The sequence below is a fragment of the Xiphophorus maculatus genome, chromosome 24, assembly GCF_002775205.1.
Source record: "Xiphophorus maculatus strain JP 163 A chromosome 24, X_maculatus-5.0-male, whole genome shotgun sequence".
Lineage (NCBI taxonomy): Eukaryota > Metazoa > Chordata > Actinopteri > Cyprinodontiformes > Poeciliidae > Xiphophorus > Xiphophorus maculatus.
This window is the reverse complement of record NC_036466.1, coordinates 2,399,978-2,425,876: the sequence shown is the minus strand read 5'-3', so window position 1 is coordinate 2,425,876 and position 25,899 is coordinate 2,399,978. Positions and strand designations below refer to the sequence as shown.

The following is a 25,899-nucleotide window of genomic DNA, read 5'->3' as shown; positions in this document are numbered from 1 at the left end:
CCAAAGCAACTTCTAGTAAAGCTTAACATCTTTCTCAAATTTTAATTTCGCAAAACAATTTCATGTGTGCCACATTGCTGGACAAGAAAAGTTAACAAAAAATAAAATTAAAAAATTCATTTCATTTAAGTCTGTACATGAATCTAGATAGAAATAGTAATTCAGCAGTCACATTCGCAGATGTGCTGGATGTGTGAAAGTTCATGGGCACTGCGGAGTGAACGTGTCATTACAGCAAAAAATAAAAAGAATACTTTTGAAGAATGACATAAACATGCCATTCCTATCCCAAGATTTATAACGATGGAGCTCTTTTCCTTGCACTAGTTGAAAGAAAAGCTGTAATCCCAAAAAAAAAAAAAAAAAAAAAGGATTGGGGCAGCATTAATTCGGGCGGATTGAGCTTTAATTTTCTTCCCAAAGGTAGACTAAATACATTTTGGCATCAGGAGAGAAATAGCTAATTACAGCTGCTGATGGGAACCATCATGCAGTTAATGAGCCGAGAGAAGATGAGAAAACTTTCCTTGTGGTTTAAGAGACGATGTGACGCATGTGCATGTGTGAAAATACATACCGTAACATTCAGCCGGTTTCTGAAAAATACTCAAACAAAATCTGTATTTAAAATAAAAGAAGGCTGGGCTTTTTATTATTATTTTTATAATTATTTTTTGACTTTGACAGGGGACGAGTTAGCCAGAAAGGGAATGCGAAGGTTCTGGACCACAAAGTTACGCCGGCGTTCTCTGGGGGGAAGAGGAGCTGGGAGGCTGTCCTTGGGGGATGATTTACGGAGGAGCTGGTGGTCCTGAGAGGTTTTCCCCTTCACGTCATAAATCCACTGCATGTCTGCTGCCTGCAATGAAAGAGTTAGAAGTGAACAGTTAAGATTCCAGGAGTACTGCAGAAAAGCAGTCGAGGATGGGTGTAAACGACAAGCGGCATAAAATTTGTTTTCCAGCAATAACCAGAGAAGAGATGTTTTGCTCGGAGGGTTGGAGAAATGCTTTATTTCTGCGATCAAAGCTTCTGGGAGCAAAGATCTGTTTATTTTACACTTCATCCAGCTTAAACGTTTAAATTCGTCACGCTTCTGTGAGACAGAGTTCATGATTCAGAGATCCTATGGTTTACATATCAAACGCGCCATGTCTCCACTCGGATTTTCTGAGTTCTCAGTCCGTTTTAGCGCGTTTGTAAAGTACAAACAGAAAGGGTCAGAGTGGCTGGCTTCATGGAAAATACGGCTACATTGGTAAACCTGAAACAAGAAGGACATTTTCTAGAAATCTTTTTTTTTTTGCAAACTTATCCATACCTAAAACAAATAACTTCTACATGTTTTTTGTGAACTTCATAATCCTACTTTAGTGATGTCCTTGGATTTAATAATCAAACTGTAGAAAGATCTCTGGCTTTGGTTCCATGTTAGCCAAAACCGGAGGACATTTAATGAATGAATTCTGCCAGGACAATTAACTAAAAAAAAAAAAAAGTGCATTAGTTTGTTTTAAGTCAGTTCAACACTCGGGGTTTTTTTTGTATCAGATCGGTTATTAGCCAACACTAAACCTCACATATTGGTAGTGAAAAAAGTGGATCGGTGCAGTTTAGGATACAAAAGGATAAAAAAGAAAAGCAAAAAATAAAAAAAGGAACTGAAATTTGTCAGAGTTTTACTATCAGGCAACTTCTCTGGATACCTAAAGATTATTTTAACAAAATCTGAAGATTCTCTCCTCACCAGTAATACACTAAAGCAGAAGATTATAAAATATAAAACATTCCAATCATATAAATGCTTTCAAACACACACAAATATATAGATACTGTATATATATATACATAGACTTCTGGGCTACTTAAATAAGCCAAAGTACACAGAGGAATTGAGTGGGCAGAAACCTACAGTGTTGCTAAAAGTAAACAATCTTGTGAATGTCTCATCACCACAGGAAGTGATGTACCTGGACGGCCAGCCTGGCTCTGTGTCTCTTGCAGCTTGCAGTGGGGGTGAAGAACACAGAGATGAGCGCTCCGGCTGTGCCAGCAGGAGGCAACATCCCAGAGGCCGGAGCCACGGTGAACTCGGTGCTGCTGCCCGGCAGGAATGTTGCTTTGAATGGCATCGACCTCCTGCAACCGACGCTGAATTCGTTACCTCCACAACAAATTATCGCACATGCGAGAAAGGCAGCACACATACACGGAAACTGCTGAAATACAAATATGAGTTTGCTTGAATGGAAATTAAACTTAATCTTGGCTTTGAGATAATTACCACATTTATTTTCAATCGCTTTGTAAAGTATTACATAAAAATTTGACTTTGCTTGAACTACTTTGATGGTTTCAACACGATGCCAAGTACAATAGAAAATTAATATAATTTTAATAAAACTAAAGATATATAAAAAAAAAACCCTCAAAATAAATCCATCAAAACGGAAATAAAAAACTCATTTACATGTAGAAATGGTTCTGTCTTTATATACAGATTAAATAAAAATGTTCTGGGTCACTGTTTGTTCAGAAAACAGACGGGTTTAAGATCCAGAACCAGAGGATTACACAGGAAAATAGGAACTTTTGTCGTATGGCAAAATAAAAATGAAGTAAACTGAATAAAATATTAGAAGAATGCAAACAAGACTAAATATAAACAAAGAAAAATCTTTAAAAAAAAAACACAAGAAAAAAATGTAGCAAAAATCTAAATTAGAAAAAAAAAAGTGAAATTACAAAAATAAAAAAAATTAAAAAGTGTTATAATAAAGCATTTAAAATAGAAGTAGCAGACGTTTTAGCTCAGGAATAAATGCCTAACTTTGCGGGATGAGTAGAACTTTTATGAAATCACGCGTACACACCTGGTGGTGCTGGTCAGGCGGAAACCCACGGCGGAGGTCCTCCCTATCTCAGTCGTTTCTACATGAACAACGTCATCCACCTGAGGCTTCGTAGCAATGAGAATCAAGGGAAACTCCCAGACCTTGCAGGTCGAAGACTGAACTACTAGGACGCTTGAGAACCTTTAAATGAGAAGAGTATTCACACAGCTAGCTTCACTCAGGTGTAAAAAGAAAGCAACATTTCTGTTTACACTTTTATTGTTCTTCTGTCTATTGAAGGTTGAAGGCTGGAAGCAGAAAACTGAACCATGTGGGGGTTTTTTATTTTTATATGTATATATTTTTTTCAATAATAAAAGATTCTGATTCTGTAGAAACTAATTTAACTTCAGGCATCTTCAAACGTCTAGACGTGTGTAGTCTGAGTGACGATATAGAACGTTGCTCATATGTGCAACATCAGATTCTTCTGATGAATGCTGCTTGTGATAAGAAAGACATTAGTTTGCTGCAAAAACGGAATCTAAATCTTTTAGGTTTTCTGACACAGAAATGAGCATGTCTTGAGTTTTATGGCTTTTTTTTTCTTTGCTGTAATTGATCTTCTAGGATTTCTATCTATTCGGACAAACACAATCCTCTATGCTGGTCGTTACTATTCCGGCTCCGAGCTTCTGATACCTCCCTTATCTCTCCTTACGGCCCAGATTTAACATGTAGATAGAAAATGGAAGAGCCTATTAGCGGCACACACACCCCTGCCCCACTCCCCCCGTCATTTCCTGATGGCGAAGTCATTAGCTCTCGGAGGTATTGATTCTACCGGCGCACGCCTCATTAATGGACTCTGCAGATCCTCTACAGAAGACTAAAGCTGATAAATGAATCCTTTATTTACTCAGCAGGATGTCTCGCGCTACGAAAAGTAAAGGCTGAGAACGAGTTTCTACATTTCTCGACGTCGCAATCCTCCAGTTTTTTTTTTAAATCTTCAAACATTTGTCACATTCTGACCACTAACAGGTGAGGTAATAATAAAAAAACACTGATTGGTTTGTCAGAATATTAAACTCATATCACATTTTTTAAAATAAGTGAGACATCATTGTCTTTTCTCATTAACCAACATAATTTATAAACGTCAGTAAATGCTAGATCCTTGCCCTTACATAATACACTGGGGATGTAACCTAAAGGGATGAGTGTTGTTTAACCACAGGAAGCCATTTTAATGAGTCGGCCTTGGCCTTTAGTTCAAAGTGAGCACAGCAAAGTTTCCTGCGACAAACAATAAGACTCAGCATATAAAGACAGTAAAAAATGAACACGGTAACCACACCCAGACGAGAGGAAGAGACCGAACGGTGGAAGAACAGGCACTGAGGGAGGAAAAGTTAAGATTAATGAATGCAGATTTTGCCTACAGTGTTGGAGATAACGGTTATTTGTACACCACTGGAGGGAGGGAAAGGTGGTTCAGCTTTTTCTGATTTAACTCAAGAGTCCTATTGTTGCTCAATCACAGAGAGGGGTGAGTAGTCTTCTCACCATAGAGGCTACATTTGAGGTTTTTGATTGTTTTTTTTCTTATCCTCATGTCCATTTAACTGTTGGTTTGTCACAAGAGCAAAATTTCAATCTCTAAGAAAAACACTCCAAAGTGTGGTCCGAGGGCAATCTGCAAATTGAGAAGGATACAAATTTGATCTGTCCAGCACAAGTGGATGATGTAAACTCAGACTTTTTATTTTTAATCAGAGTAAAATTATTACCAACTTTGTTTCCCTTGAAAATGTTAGGGCAAAACCACATCTAGGAGAGAATTCAATCCCTCCCTTCAATGAAAATATGTGATTTCAGGGTGCCACCATTTCAAGACCACCACGACAGAAATGTTGAAAAGAAAACTGGATGTTTTAGAAAGTAGTAGCGCTAAGTTTATTTATTTTTTTGCACAGAATGAACGTAGCATCGTACGGATTGCCAACGGACATGAGCCAGTGGCAAAGACAAAGGTAGCAAATTTACACTTACCCATGACTGACACAAAAAGCTAGATAGCTAGGAAAGGTATGTTAGCAGCGAGTTAGCGGTAGCCTCAATTGTATCGAGACACAAAACATAGTGTACATGTCTTCGACTGACAGAAAAATCCCAAGAGACAACTACATAGCTTAGTTTTTGCAAGCACAAAATCTAAGACCTGTGATTAGCGTATTTAAGGCCAACTCAATTTTTTTCTAACTAATTTGACATTTTCAGACTTTAACTTTAGACGCATGAGTTTATGACATTTAAAGACTTTTTAAGGATCTTCCTGTTGCTGCCAGCCATCCCTGTCCCCTGGTGACGAAAACCACAGCCACAGCATGATGCTGCCGGCACATTTCTCTTTGTTCGATTCCGCGTGTTTAGCATTCGGCTACCTGCGTGTCCTGCGTGGCGTGTAGATCAGACAGAGGGTGAGCATGATGACGCCACTCTCAGGATCTCTCCTTGCCGCCTTGATGGAAATGGAGAGATAGTTGTCAGGCCTTGAGCGCGCCGTTCCAGAGGCCGAACGCACCTTGCACAGAAAGTCCTCCATCAGACCTGTCCGGTGAGCAGGAAGCAGCGAGGTGGATTAGCGGAGAACGGACGGCAGAGTATTTAATTCTCAAAGAATTATGGGTTTCGAGCCAAAAATGCAACCATGTCAAATCAGTTTTATCAAGTCATGGATGAATGGATCTCTGAGACAATGTCACAGGAAAAAGACCCGGAAAATGAACTTTATGTTCAGTTTTCATCCTCATTCTGATCAGGAAAGCAATTAAATACACTTGAAGTGGTAAAACAGAATTAATTAGGTTGTAAAACATATGCAATCCAGTCACATACAAGTCAAATTACAATTCACTTCATTTGATATAAATACAATATCATACTCCATTACTGCAGAAAACTACGCCATTCTAGCTTTCATATTAAGCCTTCATTTTAATGCTGCACACCGTGAAGACATCTGCAACGTATGAAAAAGTCATCATTATGTTCTTCAAAAACTAATTATGTGAACTCACCCTGCTGCCCCCTCAGCTCCTGGTTCCCTGGCACATACCCGGTGAGCTGCACATCCACTGTATGTTCAAGCTGGCCCCCCACTTCACACTGGAGTACAGCATGAGGGGAGCTCTCAAACGGAGCCTCCACCGGGATGCCGCGCAGGGGGTAAATCCAAGATATGTGCAAGAGCTCTTCACTTGACCTGAGAGATTTATTAACAGGCTTTAATGCTGCTGTATTCAGGATTTGCAAAATGTGTCCTAAAAGTGGCAAATAATTAATTCTCATGAGTAAATAGAGCTCATGCTGTGTAAAACTAACAAGTTGTGGCAACGGGATTCTTTTTATGTTCAAAAAATTAAATAAATGTATAGTATGGTATAGATTACATAATAATACATTAGTTGTACAGATATAAAAATGATGGCTTATGGTTTTCTGTCAAGGTGCTTCAGAGCAAAGTGATGCGACAAGATTTGCTCACGCTCGCCAAGCTCTCACCCATTGACTTCCATATGATTCAGAAAAATTTCAGAGCTCCATCATTCTATCAGGCTTAAAATTTTGAATCATACGTGACTTAAAAATATCTTAAAAGTAAAATTAAATGTCACTTACAGACATTTGCTGCTGCTGTTGTTGTAAAAATGTGACATTTTGCCTGCTTGGAGAAGAGCTACAAAGAAATAATTTTGGTTTAATCATTTTAAAACTCTGTTACTACAGAGTTGGCAGTTGAAAAACTACAATGATGGTGGAACTCTGACTGACTACAGAAGGAGGTTGAGCAGAATGTTAGAACTACAGACACGGCAAAATGTTTTGGGCATTATAGAACTGATTTAACAAAATCACTGTTACACATGGGATTAGTTTGGCCCTTTGATATGAAGCTTACTGAAAATTTCAAAAATAAAAGCCTTGACAATTTTCGCATCAAGTAATTGCTCTTTTGGGCATTATATTACTGATTTACCCCAACGACTGTTATACATGGGATTAGTGTTGCCATTTAAAATGAAGCTTACTGAAAATGTCAAAATAAAAGCCTCAATATTCCTCTCATAGGCAGTGCAATAATATTAGCCTGTATTATCTTTACCTCTCAGGTTAGTGCACCGCCTTGTGCAGAAAGGCAATGGATTAGCATTAGCACAAATATTAGCATTTTACTTCCTCCCACTATGAGCCTTTTCCCCAACATAAGTATTTTAGATATTTCTTATACATTAGCTATGTTTTCTATACTCAATGGAGGAAGTGAATGTAAGACAGCATGCTAGTGATTCCCACATGCTACTCACAGCATTCATGCTAACATTAACATTTTGACTAATTTTAGCTTATGCATTAATTTTAACACACTGAATGTTGCAGGTTCATGTTAGTCAACATCTTGTGATTCTCCACATGCTACTTTGTAAATTTTTAGCTAAGCTTAGCATTGAGGCTAATTTTTAGCATCAGAACGCTGTGTCTAAACCGACGGGCACACTTTGGCAGGCCCCAGTTAAATTTCTTCAGGAATTTTCTAGTTTCACATAATATTTTTTCTCTCTGACATTTTACATGTTCGAAATAAATAAAGATTTAATTTAATTTCATACTTTTCACTTTAAATACAATTAGGCTAGTTTTGTTTCTTTCATTCCATTTAAAGAAACTTCTGCAATTATTTATTTTGCTATGCAAGATTATTTATTCTCAAGGAATTCTTGGGAATTCCTTGAAAATTCCCAAGAATTCTCAAGGAATTTTCTTTGAATTTGAGGAAAGTAACAAAAAACAAAACTCTAAAAAAAATGCTCTCGCTAAGGTTTCTGGAATTTAGGAAATAGAAATAACTTGCTTCTAGCAGACCTAAACCAGGAGACGTCTGGTCTGATTTAAGTTCAGACAGTGGGAAAAAATGTATGTGTCTTTGTATTCAGTGTGTATACATATCTGGTTTCAACTGTATTTTTGTCAAATTATAACAAACAAACCTTACTGTCTGATATTGGGAGTTTATGTGCAGAAAGCTAATCCCCCAATCCTTCCCCTTCACCATAAATCATGACTTTGTGTTGGTCTATCACAACCCCCCCCAATAAAAACCACATTAAAATCCCAGCGAAATGAACACATTCTATAACTATTAGTGTATTGGATAATCAGACTAAGTTACTCAAACTGAGCAGAAACTAACCCTGTGGAGTCCTGACCGCTTATGGGCTTCATGGTGACGCAAAGCCAGGCCTTCTGCAACTCCACGGTCTTAGGCGTAAACACAACTGGCACACCAACAGTTGCTCTTTCGCTGATCTGCAAAACTACAACCAAGAAGAAGATAATCATGGCAACGGCCGTAGGATTAGGTACAAATCTGTCTTTGGTTTCATGCTGAACCTGAAGTAAAAATAGGTATTGAACCATGGCTCTGACAGTGGTGAACAATTTGTTTGAAGTACCTTCAGCATGATCCAGAGTGCAAGAGAAGGCCTTCTCGTCACTGATTGGTTTGCAATTAGACGCATCATTTGGGTCTTCGGCTGAAGCATAAAAACATAAAGAAAGTATTGAGATGTCTTAGTAGTTCCCTGATTGCAGCAAAAATGAGAGAAAGTAAAACTTGGGGAGAGCAAGAATCACCAGAGACCTGTAAGAGTTATGTTGAGTGTGGCTTGGTGATCGGTAGGGTTTAAAATTGGAACAGAAATGGAGGTACTGGAACCAATCAAGCAGGACATACACAAAGGTTCCTCGACCTCTGGCCTGAGGCCACACCCACTCAACAAAACACAGCAATCCTGCAACTAAAGGACAACAGAGACATAATAAACACAAGCATACCAAAACGGAGAGAAATTATCACACCAAGCAAGTGTGAATACTTTTCCAGATTGTCATTTGTACAAAATATTGAAACGTTTTGCAATACTTTGAGTTGATTTAACGTGAATCAAAAGAGGATAAGCACTTTTACAAGACACTGCAGATGTGTTGGATGTATCCACCTGAGAACATGTAAAAGAGATCTTTCCATGGTGGTTCTCCTCTCCAATGGATGAAGGACTAAAGCGAACGCCAACAAGGATGCATGACTTTGGTGCCAGCATGATCTGAAATGCGCAAAAAAATAAGGACATGAAGGAAAATCTTGTTATGGCAACAATGAGTAAGAGACAACTTCAATACCTCAATTACTGTCTACTAATTGAATAATAAACGGAAAAAAGCAAGTGTTGCATGATAAATTAGGCAAACTAAACAAAATATAAGATCAACCGAACTCAACATTCGCCTAAAGAATTGACTGATTACGTTCCTTCAGAAGAAGGAGGATACTTATCCTCAAAACAATGTGTTTGTACAATGTAATGTACAGAAAAGAATAATAATAATGGCACCAACGGTTTCTGCTGAATCCATCTCCAGTGAGTAGTGTCTGGGATTGGAGTTAGCTACAAACAGCTTCAGCGTTTCAGCTGTAGGGTTGACCAGAGGAATATTTATTCTGACCCATCTGAAACACACATCAACAAAACGCATTAAGGAACAGCTAATAGTGCTACAAAATTGGGATTAACCAAACATCAAAGCATTTTAGACATAAAAGCAACACCAACTAGAAACTGGAACACTTTTGATAACTTTTAGTGCACAACTTGAGTTGTGATATCTTCTTTTAACTTAGAACTTGAGGCTGTTTAACACAAGGTGGGCAAATGTTACTGTGGCGACTTTAAAAGTGAATCACAGGTGCTAGCTAGCAGCATGTTTGAAAACAGCATATTTACCCTTTCACACATGAAATGATTATCTTTTACACAGTCAAGCTATTTTAGTAGAAATGGAAACTAAAGGAATGTCTCTGTCCTCTGCATAAAGCTTCATGGATGAGCTGCCTCTGTTGGCTAAATTTTGTTTTACGTTCCAACAATGTGACATGTGTACCCACTCACACAGAGCACTTGTGTATTCTGATGGATCCCATTTGAGCAGTCAGAATTTAATGAGCCTAAAAGCTTCACTGTGTGTGTTTGTACGGAAAGATGCACTGACAATGAGCTCTGTCATATCTGTTTATCTACATCTGGAGCAGAAAGCTGTGATCCAATCACAAAGCATTAGCCAGGATGAATGTGGGGCACACTAGAATGGCTAGAGTTAGTCCACTTTGACGTATACCTATATCGGCTTCGATAGTCCAACTGGCCTGAAGGATTTTATCTAGCAGGTGCTTTTGTTCAGTAAATAGGGCCATTACCTTATCAGTACCCTGGTAATGGCCTCAACGCATCTCACAGTTGCACAATAGACTTAGACTTCGACTTCGACTTAGACTGACTTTGTTGTCATTTTCAATGCACAGGGTGTATAAAGAACGAAATTTCGTTGCATACGGCTCAGGATAATGTTTGAAGTTCCAATGTTGTGAGTAAAATAAAAGTCTGATGGCAAGTAGGAAAAAGCTGTTTCGGAACCAGGTGGGCCTGCACCGGATGCTGCAGAACCTCTTTCCAGAGGGCAGCAGGGAGAACAGTCCATGGTGGGGGTGTGAGGGGTCACTGATGATGTTTCGGCCTCAGGACACGCATCCTGCATCGATGGTTGACCTGACACTTCGCCCTTTTGCCTGAGCTGGGTGTGGAAGGTTGTTGCCGAAGCAGTTTCTCCTTGTGTGCCTTCTTCTCACTCACATGAGAGTTACCGAACTCTTTTGCAAGCTCAACCAGGAAGTCCACCCGTCTCTCCTGCACCCCAATGCATGCCTGATAAAGCACATGTGCATTCAGTGCTGCCATGTCAATCATGTTTGCCAGGTTTGCTGACCAGCTGTCACATAGTGATGGAACCTTGGTCACCCCCCGCAAGATTATGACTGAAATAAATGCCATTAGTTCTTGTGAACTAAATAGGTGAAGCAGTCACCTATTTATCCTCCACAGCACAAAAGGCTGCATGCAAATTTGCATGTGCAAAGTCTCCCAGATTTCTTTTGCTTACACTTTTTGCATGATTTTTTTGAGGTGGATCAACACAATTAATTTGGTTAGTTTATTTCTAAACTGTCATGTTATACCCTCTTAGCTTTATTTCAAAGAGAAACATTACTAATTTCTTTTAGAAAAACCTTTGCATATTTTTTGAAACAGATTCTATGTTTTGCAAACTCTATGTACATTTGGCAAAATGACCTGGATAATGCAGCACAACATCATGGATCAGCTGCAAAAGGTCACATCTCTCCAAAAACACTTCATGTATGCTTCAAAAATAAACTGAAGAGCACTACCTACAGGAGACCTGATCTCCTGCAGGTATCATAGATACCCACCCCCAACATGGACTATTCACATTCCTACCTTCTGGCCTGACGGTCAACGACCACATTTACAATTGAAGAAGGGATGCTAATTTGAGCCATCAGAGTCGTCAGGGTGGACTCCGGCCTTTTGGCCCTGCTGAGCCGATATGGGAAGGACTCGAAAACTGTATCATCCTAGTGTTAATAGCAAGTGGAAACATTTTGTAATCAGATCACCCGGTTTGCACGGCTATAGCAAAGTGAAAGGGCTTTATATTTTTAAGAGGGTTGCTGACCTTTCACCTACCTTCAGCCACTGATAAAAAATAAAATAAAATAAAGCACTGATACAACAGCAGCTCAATATTTTAGGTGTTTGAGTTTAACACACTTTTCAGAAGCTTCACATTTCTTTATGATCTTATGTAATAATATAATTTTCTGAGACTCCAAATTTTGGGCTTCCAGCCACAGTCATCAAAATTACATGAAATAAATGTTTGAAATAGTCCACTCTCTCTATCTATAATGAAGTTCAATTTAGGAAATTAGGGGGTGGGGTGGAATGGAGTATTGGATAGTAATTGTCACTGCAAAGAACTAAATTTGATGAGCGTTTGAAACAATTTATATAACTTCCTTTCTGTGTATCATAACATGGCATGGCATTTACAGCAAACTGTAAATACAGATTTCACAAATATACTGGGTTATGGAAAACCTTAGGGATGAAATAATTTCCCACCACAGACTATCTATCTTAATGCAGTGCTGTGTGTGTTGGTGACTGTGCACCTACTTGCCCAGATGACAGTGAGCTTGTGGGATCGTGACGACTGATGGAGGAAGAGCATAGAGCTCCAGTTGGTACCAGAACTCCCCTATTAGCTCTGACTGGAACACCACACTGGAGAAAAACACAAACTGAAAACATTACCAATGAAAATTCTTAAACCCAACTCAGCTAGTCTGGAGTCAATCCTCATGTCTTTAGAATTTGCTTACAGCTAAACCGACTTCAATAGGATCTTTCAGAAGTATCTCCAGAAACCTACTTGAGACTTTTCTTTTATTTGTGGAATAAAGTTTGGCTCTATAACACATAAATCAGTTAATTCTGAAACGTTTTACTTTGTCCTTCAAAGTGAGGTGAGGTCAGCGTTAGTGCAGTGAGCCTCACCTGCCTGTGCCCTTCCCTACGCTGACAGGAGAGTAGGTAACTCTGTAGCTCAGAGTCCCCCATGGGGGAAGTGAGAACTGGCTGGCCCCCGACAGATCGCCTCCTTCCAGGCACACATCCAGTGTCAGCAGCTCTTCTCCTGGGTTACTGACAGGTATCTCTATGGCAACTGAGCTCTAGGAGGAAAACATGTCAAAGAGTACACCTGTTCTTTCTTCCTCTTGTGATGTTATAAGCATCTTTTGATCCATGTGTAGAGGGAAGGTTACGTTTTCCTATATTGGAGGCAAGCGTCAGAATCATAAACCTGAACTAAATATAACTTTACCTTTCTGTTACAGTAGCAACACCATACAGACCAGAGCTCCTCTACTCAGGCTAATGGCAATTTACAACACTAGACACATATTTTAGCTATTAGCTATCTCAATATTACATATTACTAGACATTTAGCTATCTCATATTCACTATTCTATTATGAATTATTCATAGCTATTTAAATGCGATATCTATTTTTTTCTATCTTATTGATTGGCATTTTATTATTTGTAATTATTAGCTATTTCATCATAAGTGTTTTCATTATTGGATAATTGTAGCAAATTTACTATTAGCCATTTTATCATTAGCAGCCTCATTAAAAGCCATTGCCAACTTTTTCATTATTAGCCATTATCAAACACCCTATTATAATCTGTTTTATTACGAGCCATTATTGTCGATACGATTACTACAACTATTGTTAGCTTTGTTGTGATTAGTAATCGTCAGCTATTTAATCTAAGCTGCTTTTCTCATTACAAACTAAACTACAAAATACAAACTAAACTAACTATATAGCTTAGCTTAGCTATTATTGCCTACACCGTTATTATTAGCCATACCAGGGTTTCCCCCAGTGTATTATAAGCCTGGCGGGCCACGAGGCTTTACTTGCGCCCCCACCAAGCTAAGCATTGTTTATTTATTTAAGTTTTTTTTTTTTTTTTTTAAATGTTTGCATTTTTTAAGACTTTATAGTTGTTCAGATATTAATCTTCCAATCTTTCACTAACACATAATTATCAAGTGATATTTTGAAATTTCCTATCAACTTTTGACATTTTTTAACTGAAAAACACAGCGGAGCACTGGATGAATGACTGCCCAAGCAACCCAACTACCGGGCTTAGCAAGTTTTTTGGGGAAAACTTTGCATACCTTTAACAAATATTAGCTAGGTCATAAGCCATTATTTGAGTTTACTAACAATTATTACCTATCTCATAATTAGCCCTAGTTAAAATAGCAAATTCACAATTAGCTATTTTCTAGAAATTCTAAATTATTCATATCTATTACAACATTTGTTGTTAGCTATTATCAGCTATTGTTGGTTTTCGTATCTACTTATTAGCAGATAGGTGTGTTATTAGTTCTTACCTTAGCAACACACTGTACATCAATGACCTTGATTGGTGCTTCTGGTTTACAATTTACCACAAGTGAAAAAATAACTATGTAGTTTCCAATTGAATTTCCTGAAGACAAAAAATGTACTTGTTTAAGTTCACGTTTATTGCTCACATACAGGTCTAAACTGATCTAAATAAAGTACTTTTGAATCTATAATAACATAGTTAACTCTGACATTACCTTTGTTGTTCTCTCTCTCATCCATGTCACCATGTTCAATAAATGATACTGAGCCTGTAAGAGACAGCAAGAATTATGCTGTCAGCCTTCTTTCTTTCTTTTTTTCTTACTTTAAGATTCAGTTATTTTAATTTCAGTTCAACTTGACGTAGGAAATATGGAGGCCAAAACATTTCAACACAACGGCCAAAATCACAGAAATGTCTAATAACAAATGTGGAAACAGACAAGGTCCGATTGAAAACTGGTTACGATCCAGAGGTAAAGAATAAGATAGGTGAGCAGAACCTAAATAAACAACAAGCATTTAAAAGGCGATTGTAAATCTGCACGTCTTTTTAAATTAACACCTTGTGGAAGCACTTTTTGGTTTAGTTTTGGCATTAAGTCTTCTTTGGTAAGAGTTACTCTACCACATAAAGCTTTTCTTTTATAACTTAAATGCAAAATATTTTTTGTAAAGTTTTGGGTTAATTACTGCTCTTTCAGCAAATTGCCTTTTTTTTAGTTTGTGTACTCCAGTTAACAATTAATTGATTACTAAATTAGTTGACGGTTATTTCAGTAGTCGATTAATCACGATTAATACAAATAATCGTTTCAGCTCTGGTCTGGACAAGACAATTCAGTCCACTGGGTGGAGCTGTTTGTCCAATTTGATAGTGACAGACTGAACTGACACGCTTCACTCAAAATTATTAAGAATTAGGTTATTATTTTTTAGAGATATAAAAGTTACAAATAGATATGTTGCCTTATTATCACTGTTAATGTTAATAATAACAAACGTGTAAAAAGCCGAATTTACAGTCAACCTATTGGAGGATAAAACACAGAATAAAAGGTGAACATTAAGATGTTTTACTCTAATATATCACACAGAAGAGGAAAAAACTATAACCTGTGTATTCTCCTCGTTTCCAAGGGGACACAGCCAGGGTGTATGGAGAGCCTTGTTCAGGGCTAATCTCTAGAGAAGGGCTACCACTCACAATCGGCAGGTCTGTCACTGCCTACACATAAAAAGCATTAAATGATTTTTTTTTTAAAGAATTTTCTCACATAAAACAACAATATGATATATTGCAGCTTGTCGTCATAACGCGACAAAAAGTTAAACTTTATCCAGGGTGTGTAAAACATCAGCAGTATGTGCAGAGGGAGTCTGTACCCTGAGAGTGAGGGTTTTCTGGGTGTAGTTGGGGATGTCCAGCTTAGCGTATGTGGTCTTCCCCACTGGGCAGGATAGCACGATATGATCCAGCGGCAGGGGGGGCTCTCCCACTCTTCTGAGGGTAAACACGTGTTCCGTACCGTCAAAGTCATTGTGTAAGCACAGCCTGCCCTGTGGGGGGAGGGGTGAAAAAAACGGCAGTAGCAACAGGAAGCAGTCTCAACTGTAGCCACACAAGAATACGGCGCAGAACATGACATATTTTTAGGATTGTGGTATAAAATTTCAGAATAGGTGGTTGTTGGCACTTTATTAGAGGCTACTGTCGTGAAATAGCTGAGAGGCATGAACCATGTGAGCCTGCTGTCTGTGTGGCTTTTCAGCTCCTCCTCTACAAATTGAGAACGTGAGCATTGGTGGTTCAGTGGTAGAATTCTCGCCTGCCACGCGGGAGGCCCGGGTTCGATTCCCGGCCAATGCAACCTTTTCTGTTTTTCTCACTCACACCCCTGTTATTAGGGAAAGTAATGTTTATAGATAAGCTCCTATCCTACAGGCAGGAAAACATATAATATGGCCACATGTGAAGGTTTTGCGTATTATCTGCAGCGGGAAGGAATTTTCAGGGCAGTGCTCACTTAATTACAGCTGTTTCTATTATGAAAGAAATGATTTTACGCCCCTCCTATCAGTACTGTCACGCTTACTGTTGTGAACGTGATGACGTGAGGCATTAATTACAAATAAATCAACAAGAAAAGCTATGAAAGGGTTACCGTAGCAATGCATTGGGAGGTGGGAAGGACGGTGAGGGGGTAGATCTGTTTTGTTCCTGCGGGAATATCTACGACGTCTGGGCCTGAGAATCCTTCGCCGCACACTTCAGCTTGCACACTCCAGTTCTGAAGAGTCTCATTGAGCTGCAGCAAAGATGTGAATTTGGTTTGTTGTTTGTTCCTTGGGAACTTTGACTTTATTTTCAATTTTGTCTTAAAACAAACCACACAAAAAAAAACGATACAAAGCAAAAAATAAAAATACGAGTGAATTGAAATGTCTGTAACATTGCAATGTCCATCAGTGTAAATACATGCCACCTGCCCTAGCCCTCATGTTCAATTGTATGTTTAAGAATTGAATAAAAATAAAGTAAAAAAAATAAAAATAAAAAATACGAGTGAATTTCTTCCTGCTTCTCACCAAAGGTATGTGTTGTGTGACTGACTGCAGAGCTGGTGAACTGAAGTCCAAGTGAGTTGCATTTTCCTATGATATAATATCACCAATCAGATTAGGATTGAATCAAATGAAATGACACGAGTTCCTTAAGTCGGTCTTTAAATACCCGCTGAGTGACGAAAGCCTTGAGCTGGTACACTCTGGTATCGAAACAGGACGTTAGCACCACGTTGCAGGTGAGCTCCCCCACCGAGTGTGCCTGGAAACGCAGTGGGATGTCCACACAGTCACACACTGTTGACATTTCATAAAGAAAAAGAAGAATGAAAAAATAAATCAGTATAAAGTCTCATCAATCTTACCTAAAATTATTTTAAAAAAAGGGGCTAAAAGAATTCCTCTGAGATTTGTACTTGTTTATGTAATGGCAATTATTGAGATATTCTGAAGGGACAACAGTTAGAAGATCACCTTCAGGTCAAACTAATCAGAAAGTGCTGGTAGCATCTTAAAGCAGCCATCAATGAATAGACAGGAAATCTAAAACTTAAGGGAAGAACACACAGCAGAAGGTCTGGGCTGGAGCTAAAACCAATTATAGGGACGATGTCTACAGAGCTAATTAAGATATTAAGTGATTAAAAAGAAAAGGTATCAAGAGAAACATCCCCTGTTGATTGTTTCATTGTAAGAGCTGCCACTCATTCCTTCTATTCATTCACATTCAACCGACACTTTGAACCCGCTTCAAGATGGCTCCCAGGTTTAAATAAAGTGTAGGAGAAATAAAATACAACATAATAAAGGAGAGGAATTTCACTTTGTAGCTTATCGACTGACTGTAAAATTCAAACTGGAACTATAAAAATAAATTCCTTTAATGGAAATGAGGCGCTTTCGAAAAAACATTTTTTGCTCTACGATGAGGCGTTTTTTCCATTAAAAACAATAATTTTTAATAGCTTTGGTAAGCTATCCCTTGGCAAGCTAACTGTAGCGTCCCACTTTCAGCTCAAGTCACGGCAAATAAACGGTTATTTACATGCAGTCCACTAGGGGGCGCTGATGGACCATCAGTGGTTCAGGGACCACAGTTTGAAAAAGACTGGTTTAGGGTAATGTGCTATTCTGGTTTCTTGAGGTGGCGTGTTTTGATACCCAAGTGGACAACTGACTCGCAGATGTAATGTGTGTGCGCGTGTGTGTAGGGATGTGTGTGTGTAGGCGTGTGTGTGTGTGTACCTGTTAAAGCGTCCCATGGTACATTTATGTTTTCTTTTACAGGTATGGTAACAGTCTTGGGAAGATCAAAGAAATGCGGCAAAGAAACTTCCACTTTGTACTGCAACGCTTCATTGTAGTAAATACTTTCTATGAGCTGATTCAAAGAGAATAAGAGCAAAAGTGAAACATGGATGACATCAATAATCCACAGCAGAAGCCTCTACTTTTTAAGTGTGTGTGCGTGGGTGTGCGCGTGTGTTTTTGTACCGAACATTTGAGGTGCTTCTGCGTGGCTATGGCTGCTCTCACTGTACTGCTGTGCAAAGAGCGCGTCAGCATCCGCCTCCCGCGTTCTTTAGCGCTAATGCATTGCTGAGCCCAGACAGCTAGAGCGTCCTCCAAAGACTTGTTAACCAGAGGCACCCGCAGCATCTCCTCATAAACTTCTCCAACCGTACATTGAAAGCTTAGGAAAGACCCACATGTGTCTGTTACAGGAGCAACAAAAAACACGTAAGGAAGACGAAAAATAAGAACGTTACGGCTTGGAACGTAAGGAATCCTGAGGTCTTACCAGACTTCCCTGGAATTAAAGTTGGACTCGCGGGAAGGGGGGAAGGAAGCGGAATTTCTGATGTAGCCTTCACCACGTACACCATATCTCCCACCTAAAGAGGACGAGGTCAAGGTGTTTCAGAAAGAAACAAAATGGCAGCATACAAACTGTACAAAGTCTAAAAATGTTCCCGTAACTTTCTCCAATGATATGTGGAAACAACAGAGTTCCAGTACAAAAGTTTTGAAAAAGTAAATGAATTCAGACCTGAGGGGAGAGCAGCAGCACAGAGCAGTATTTGGTTCCTATAAAGAAGGGCATGTAGAGTATCCTCAGATTGCCTGGCTGGCCTGGCTTCAGATAAACAGTCCTCTCTGTACTCAGGAACTCATTGTCTTCTCCTTCTGTGCAGGCCAGCAGAGTACAAGGAAGAAATACTGGATCAATATATAGGCTGCTTTAGTGAGTGAGGTACAAATCGTATTCGTGTGGTAATCAGGAAACAGTCGTACAAACAGCACGTCATTTCGAGAACGGTTATTTACAGTGACTTGCATCAAGAAGAAAACTTTTCAAAATCTAATATGAAAGTCCAAATATGATAAAACTTGAAATATGTTTCCATATAGCATACGATGTGGGTTTGTTTTGCAGTCGTAATATCATTTGTGCATTTGGTGTAGTTATAATTAAATATGTTATAGTACAGTGTGACATGTTATATCCCGCTACGCTAGGCACAAAGTTCACACTCCTTAAATTGCATGGTTTTTATACATATCTATGGTGTTTGGTGTTAAACATTTCACAAATGTTTCCATTTTCATTTGATTGTGCATAAAGCAACAGTTTACAGGATCGTACTTATGTTGTGGAGTATTTCGTTCTCACTTACCTTCAAACTGATCTCCATCAACCGTATCGGAAGTCGCATCCTTCTCCTTCTCACTGAACAAGGAATGAAAGAAAGAAAGAAAGAAAGAAAGCTAATCAACAAAGATTAACTACACATCCTTCATGTTAACAGCTGAAGATTGTTATTCTTGAACCTTAAATTGGTGTGTGTTTTGCACCAATCTTGATGTGAGGCTTTCAAGTGCTTGGTTTTAGCTTGTGTGTGTTCTCTGGAAAGTGTTAGCAGTGCTCCTCACCTGTCATTAGGTGACTTTTGTTGAGAAAGCCTATCTTTTCTCATTTCAGGCCCAAGTGGGTTGTAGGAAGACTCCACTAGCACCACCCTAAACAAACAAAACAAGCATAATTTTATTCCAGAAAACTTTGCATTCCAGTCACTTGAATCCAGTACTTTTTGCGCTATATTTCAATGAACATGCATGCAAATTGCCACTGTTACATTTGGGTGGTTGCCTGTTGTTCAGTTTGTCTTCAGTTACTTACCTGAAATAAGCTTTTTTGTTGAAATTGTTGGTCAGTGGCACATTTATCACTTTGAGTTGGTAACATGGGGAAGTCAACTGGAGTGAATTCTGGAAAGTAGAAACTCAGTTAGGCGAAAAAATAAAAATAAAATAAAAAACTAGCAGCAAGAAGTTCAGGTAACGACTGCCACGCGACTACCAGATGCAGACTGAAAATCTTTCCCTTTATCTATGACGAATCCTACTCACTATCGGTGTGATTTGAGTGACACACGTCTTAAGGTTGAAAGCAAGCGTGGCGCAGCGGAGGCCGAAAGCAGAGCTGGCGATGAGCAGAAGAACCGCCTTTATGGGGCGCAGGAAGCAACACCTGAACTGGACGGTCAGCTCAAAGTCTGACCTGCAAAAACATCAACATCTGGTGTTATTTAATTTCTAGAGGTTAAAAGGAAAAGAAAGAGAGAGGGGGGGGGAAAAGCCACATTTTTATAGCTCTCTAATGTTATCATTCAAGCTCCACTTTTCTGGGACCTTTTGAAGAGTCAGCAGAATCAGAGTGGCTTTGCTCTTTGACACAGTTCTCTTCCCAGAAATGGTGGAGCTTTACAAGTGGGGCAAGAGGCTATTTTTATAGCAAGCTCTCAAGAGTGAAACTGCTCCAACTTAATGAGCTGCATTACAGATCCTGGACTCTGAGTAAAGAGAGGTGCAGCATAATTCGGCAGGATCAGAAACAAGTTATTTTTGGAAATACAGCTTTGGTTTTTAACAAATTTATTTGTCAGAGGTGGTTCATGCTGATTTAGTAAGCATGCAGAGTATTCCTAATCATGACGGAGTACTTTACTTTGAAGGAATCGTGGCTAAAATAATGTGCTTGTCATCATCTTTTGTGTAGTGTTTGCAAAAACACAAGAAAATGGAAAAAAAAGAACGTTTTTCATTTTATTTTTTTTAACTACTACTTTTTACTTTAAATGTTGTTTTTTTGGAACATGAGAAAATAAATAGGAAAATGTGTTTGGATTTTTTTTTTTAGACACAAGAATTACAAAGTAAAGTGAGTTTTACATTGTAAGCTGAGGTAAGAAGTATCTCCAAATATTGCAGGTAGTCTTTCACTTTTTACAGCTGTTTTGTACTGCACGGGTGTCGTACTGCAGACGTACTCTGCGGAAACGGTGACCACAGAGCTACCAGGGACAGAGAACAGATGGGCATCTTCCCCTAAAAGGAGGACCTTGTATCTGAGCGGCCTGGAGGAAGGGTTCTTCAGGCACACCTGCGGTTCACAGAGAGCAGTTTAGACAAACGAAACTCAGCCATTTTCTGTCTCCTCTGCGCTCACATTAATTTAACTTACAATGATTTTGTTGTATCATAGAACCAAGTGTGTGTGCGTGTGTTACGAGTTTGTAACAGTATGTGTGTGTGTGCCCTACCTGCTTGCTGAATGTGCTGTGCAGACGTCCTGACAGAGTGAGGGTCTCTGATGGCATGTAATGAGGAAGAGACTCATACAGGTGAACACACAGAAATAACGTCTGCACTGGGTTAATCTCACACAGCTCTGTGGACTAAACACACCACAGACAAAAACACAAAAGGATTAATACCATTTTGTGTTAAAAAACATAATATAATATCTCAGTTTTCCTCAAAATGTGGGCTAGGTGTAATGATTTCATTTAATTTCACTTCCGTTACTTCACCAGGTTTAAACATTTCTCTGTGCTGCAGCAGCTGTGTGACGAGAAGTGTGGGAGGAGTTTATTCTCTCTACAGCTGGATAACAAAATCCATTTCCGGACTTGAACAACAGCCATTTTGTTGTTTAATTTGTTTGGTTTTAATATCAATAAAGTCAGATGGAGTAGTTTGTTTTTGTTACTTTATGAAAGTGCAGTCTTATTTTTATTGCTTTGCTATTTTTGAAAATGTCCGATAACAAAAAACATTTTCTTCTTTGACAATAGAAAAGAAGTGGGAAATTGAAACAAATATTGCACATTTTATTTTTTTATACATTAATAGGGGAATACAAAAAAATCCTTACTAAAAATTAACAATTGACATAATTAGGTGGTGAATTGAAATATTTGTGATTTACATAAACTTCTCTTTGTTTGCCCACTTATAAAGAGTTGATTGCTTGACAATTGTTCAAAAGCTGCAATTCTATTAACCATTGGCTTTTGTTCTTTACCTTCATGTTTAAGCTGAGACCAAGTAAAATTAAAGCTTGAATCACAATAATGCTATTGTGAAAGATCTGCGGCGAGTTGCAAGGTGTGGTGTACATCCTCCGGAAGTGGCTTCTTATCTGTAGTAATTAGGAACTCAACAAGTAAGTCTAATCAAAATGAACTCAACAGCAGGGCAAACTCACAGTTTTAGGAACATTCCATACAGCAGAAACAGAATCGTATATTAAACACATACCAGATAAGGGCAGTGAGCGGCAATCAGCGCACCAAGCACCAGACCATCTGCGAAGTCCAAATCAAAATTAACGATCCAGCGCGACGTTGGGACTCTACCTGAGAAGTCATAGTAATTCAAGAAATATTTATGTTTGACACACAGACAATCCAAAAAGAGACACAAATGGGTAGAGATTTATTTTGTCACGAGAGTTTTAGCAACATGTTTAGCCTTCCCGTGGTCTTAGGGCTGTCCCATCAGACCGTCAATTCCCAAAACTACATACACACACACACACACACACAAAAAAAAACAAAAAGAAAAAAAAACATGTGAAAGCGCACATGGCGTCAATGCGCCTGCGCATAGAAGAAAAAACTTCTGGGATCGAAATGACAGCATCTCTTAAGACCACAGGAGGGTTAAGTATAAAAAATTGTTTCTGAAAATATAGTAAGAAATTGTTTTAGGCCTAATTGTCCATATTTGTACAGTTTTATGTGGTACAGCGACAAAGTAGGCTTACCTATACCCGCGGATAATATTCAATGGCGACTTCAGACATAAACCCTACCTGCTTCCCACACGATCTTCCTCATCTTCTGGTAGTTCATGTTAAGCCATGACAGCAAGTGAAGCTCCCGTAGTGAGTAGATGGTACTGGTCAGAGCATGGGAGCCATCAAGAAGGGCGTCCTCTGTGTCCCTGGGGTACAAAGGTTCATGTAGGGTGTCCTCTGGTACATGACTCAACACCAGAACCTGACATATGAGCAGTGATGTTCAATAAAGGTATTCAGCAACTGATGTGCATTGAAGATTGGAACGACATATAACCTTGTAGATCTGCAGGAGCACATCAGTCCATGAGCGTTTGCTCAGAGACCAAAAGTCAAAAAAGTTACAATCCAAGTATTTCTCTGAGTCTTTTTCCTGAGAATCACAAACATAGACTTACAATAGGATCAATGTTCAACAATCAGGATAGAGAACTGTACTGCGGTAAAGGTTTGTTTATGTGCATGTAAGTCAATACCTGCAAGGAGCACCAGTGCTTAAACTCCGCAACATCCAGCAGGTACTCAGGCTTGATGTGACAAAGACAGGCTCCCTGCACCCTGAAGACATGATTTTGGTTGGCAAAATTTTTTTAAAAGTGACATTTTTGTATTTTGTTAATGCGGGAAAAGAATTTTCAACAGCTCTGAAATGTGTTATGTGCATGTGTTAGCATGGCATCATAAACAGTATCTTTTAAAAGTATTGATAGCCCTTGACTCTAAAACATCAGAAGATGACAATGAGCGGAAGTTTATGTTTTCTTTGGCAAAGACCAAGAGCCATTTCTCCAACTTGCGGCACACTAGCATCTTTCTTTGTGGTTGTATTTATCCAGAATGCCCTGCGCTATCGTCCACTTCCAGCTTTTGGAGCAGTCTCTGGAGCACTTGCATTCACACATGCATTCAAACTGTGCCAGAGTTCACTTCAACCACACCGAGACCTAGGTTTTTAGGCGGACTAGATTTAGGGGGGTGGAGGTTTTGGTTTGCATCAAAGTTTGATGGCGTGTTCACACCTCCCCAAACACACTGAGCTTTCTAGACAAACAAACCAGAGTTTGATGAAACGAGGCTATACGGGGGCTGGTGTGAATGCACCTTCCGTGGTATAACAAAATTTTGAAACTATTTCCATGGCAGGAAACCTTTAAATGAGCTATATGATAAACAGGAACGGGCTTATTTGTGCATTTGTTGAGCCTACCTGAGAAATTCCAGCATAGCTTCATTCTGTTGTAGCAGCTGAGTAGTGCGCTGGTGTATATCTTTTGAAAATGTTTGGCACATAGGGATACGAGGTATCATTCTGCCGCTCAAATGCTCAAGCATATCCAGTACAGACCTATAGTGCAAAAATTGTATAGTTTTTTTGAGACTTCAGAAGCAAGCACAGCCAAGCAACTGGAATAATACTTTAAATCACTGAGTGTCATCCCTACACACCTTGTATCTTTATTTTGGGTGACACTAAACGCTCGCCCATTGGAGTCGCTTGTTTGAACTGCGAACACAACTCTGAATGGAGACAATGAGGGAAACGCTACAGCAGATGGCTTTCAAAACAATCAGCTTTGTGGGGTTATGTGTCAAATATTACCTTCTGAGACTGTGAGGTATACATATGGGGTTTGTTCCACTGGGCCATCCATAGAGGCTAAACCACTTCTCTACAGTCAGTAATACTTTCTGGTAAAATTTTGTTTCTTCTGACCTGGCAACAGGGAATCTTGGGATAGAAAGACTGGCTGGGGTGTCACTTTTAGCAGAGGAATTATCATCTTTGCTGGTTTGTTCATCCATACTGTGACAATTTGACAAGGTATCTGAAAAGGGAAGATGACACTTTAGTGTGAAATGAAACTGGTCATTCAGGGTCTTTGATTTGAAATGTTATATTCTGGATTGTAAAACCTGAGGCACACTCAGAGACAAATCCCAATGCGCCTACATCCAGTAGCCATTGTTACAGCTATATACTTAACTGTTTTTGATTTCACAATCACAGACTTCATTGCTTTCTGCTGGATTTCTGTGTAACAGAACGGACCAACACTAAGTAGCACACTGAAGTGAAGCAAAGATGCTAGACTTATTTTTAAAAAACACACATAAAAAAACCATATATAATTCAAAGATTGTGTTGTGCCATTGTATTTAGCTCCCCTGAGTCAATACTATGTTGAAACAGTTTGTTAGCAAAGGCGCTCAAAGGGGATATGCATTATACAAAATGCATACGGGTGCCATGCTAAAGCGGGCGCCAAAATAACACCGGAAAAGTTCCGTAAACTGCATTTTCTGCATTCACTAGTAACACCTGTTTCTGCATGTGCAAATGATGTGAGAAAGTACAGAGTTGCAGCCCTTTTTCTCAATTTGAATCAAATAAGCTGGAGAGCATCTGTGAATATAGTCCTGTTAGACAATTTGATTGGCTTTATGTCTGGACTTTGGGCAATGGTTTACACATGAACTTTAAATTAACCTATTCCATGGTAGCTCTTGCTATTTAAGGTTATTAATCCTGCACAAAGACGAGCCTCCACCTCAGTCTCAAGAGTTTTAAAGTCTCTAACACAGGAAAGTTAATGTGGTATGGACATTATATCAAGACACTGCTCTTAAATACAAAGACAGTAAGTTTTTCAAATTGCGTATTGTGGTCTTAGAAGTTAAGAGTATGAACTTATTTCTTAACTACATTGTTAACTATGCAAGAGTTTGTGTTTGTAAAATTGTACATGGTATCTGGTTTACAGGATTTTTAAATATTATTATGTTTTTATAAGGAACAAGGAAAACAGTTTTTAGTACTATTTATCCTAATTTATTCTTATTTGATGTGATCTCTTCAAGTTTTTTGTTTCACCTGGGCATGGCGAGAAATGTGATTTTGATTCCCTGTATGTTTAATACTTTGACTTTTTACCACAGCTGTATCCCCCACACAGAAGTCATTTCTGACCTGAGGTGCAGTATGCTGAGCTGTAGTGGTCAAACGATGACGACGAGGATGACGATGTGATCGGGCCAGATGCGGGACTTGGTGTGTTATAGTTCAGAAGAATAGCCTCCACAGATGTGGCTCCTTCATGAAATATTTCAAATCAGAAGCAAAAAAATATCAGAACAGATTCTAGTTTAATTTATTTCAGCCCGCCTTCAGATAACTTAGGCAGCACATGAACTCATTTTTTACCCCCTCTGTTTATATAGCTCTCTCAGTGCAGTACCTGCTTGCAGAACTACATGTTGATGGTTGTGGTGTATCGCCAAGTAGGGCCAGGCCGTTAGCAGACAGTTCTCAGCAACTGCACACACCTTAATCTTGAATCTGAAGAAGTGAAACGCAAAAAAAAACAGAAAAAAAAGTTGAAGGGAGAGATTGAAGATTT

The 25,899-nt window shown here is 38.9% G+C and overlaps 1 protein-coding gene and 1 non-coding gene across 2 annotated transcripts in view; one reads left to right on the top strand and one right to left on the bottom strand.

The window, feature by feature from the left end:
* Positions 1-5: 5 nt before the first annotated feature.
* cfap47 (cilia and flagella associated protein 47) overlaps positions 6-25,899 on the bottom strand; it is a 36,698-nt gene continuing 10,804 nt past the window's right edge. Inside the window, exons 29-67 of the mRNA XM_023329186.1 lie at positions 25,738-25,838; positions 25,470-25,592; positions 24,102-24,327; positions 23,948-24,019; positions 23,709-23,846; positions 22,978-23,059; positions 22,779-22,874; positions 22,517-22,703; positions 21,961-22,058; positions 21,725-21,841; positions 20,961-21,095; positions 20,688-20,800; positions 19,768-19,918; positions 19,538-19,626; positions 19,291-19,377; positions 19,035-19,087; positions 18,407-18,543; positions 18,158-18,251; positions 17,851-18,071; positions 17,602-17,737; positions 16,526-16,653; positions 16,381-16,446; positions 15,957-16,100; positions 15,178-15,351; positions 14,908-15,019; positions 14,007-14,060; positions 13,794-13,891; positions 12,371-12,546; positions 11,990-12,097; positions 9,294-9,405; positions 8,897-9,001; positions 8,539-8,695; positions 8,351-8,431; positions 8,089-8,212; positions 5,918-6,102; positions 5,282-5,447; positions 2,874-3,035; positions 1,971-2,139; positions 6-859 (exon numbers count right to left, since the gene is read on the bottom strand). Of these exons, the coding sequence (XP_023184954.1) occupies positions 668-859; positions 1,971-2,139; positions 2,874-3,035; positions 5,282-5,447; positions 5,918-6,102; positions 8,089-8,212; positions 8,351-8,431; positions 8,539-8,695; positions 8,897-9,001; positions 9,294-9,405; positions 11,990-12,097; positions 12,371-12,546; positions 13,794-13,891; positions 14,007-14,060; positions 14,908-15,019; positions 15,178-15,351; positions 15,957-16,100; positions 16,381-16,446; positions 16,526-16,653; positions 17,602-17,737; positions 17,851-18,071; positions 18,158-18,251; positions 18,407-18,543; positions 19,035-19,087; positions 19,291-19,377; positions 19,538-19,626; positions 19,768-19,918; positions 20,688-20,800; positions 20,961-21,095; positions 21,725-21,841; positions 21,961-22,058; positions 22,517-22,703; positions 22,779-22,874; positions 22,978-23,059; positions 23,709-23,846; positions 23,948-24,019; positions 24,102-24,327; positions 25,470-25,592; positions 25,738-25,838 (4,969 nt within the window). The 3' untranslated portion in view covers positions 6-667. The remainder of the gene's footprint in view (positions 860-1,970; positions 2,140-2,873; positions 3,036-5,281; positions 5,448-5,917; positions 6,103-8,088; positions 8,213-8,350; positions 8,432-8,538; positions 8,696-8,896; positions 9,002-9,293; positions 9,406-11,989; positions 12,098-12,370; positions 12,547-13,793; positions 13,892-14,006; positions 14,061-14,907; positions 15,020-15,177; positions 15,352-15,956; positions 16,101-16,380; positions 16,447-16,525; positions 16,654-17,601; positions 17,738-17,850; positions 18,072-18,157; positions 18,252-18,406; positions 18,544-19,034; positions 19,088-19,290; positions 19,378-19,537; positions 19,627-19,767; positions 19,919-20,687; positions 20,801-20,960; positions 21,096-21,724; positions 21,842-21,960; positions 22,059-22,516; positions 22,704-22,778; positions 22,875-22,977; positions 23,060-23,708; positions 23,847-23,947; positions 24,020-24,101; positions 24,328-25,469; positions 25,593-25,737; positions 25,839-25,899) is intronic.
* trnag-gcc lies at positions 15,591-15,661 on the top strand. The gene has a single exon. It is a non-coding gene; the product is annotated as a tRNA-Gly (tRNA).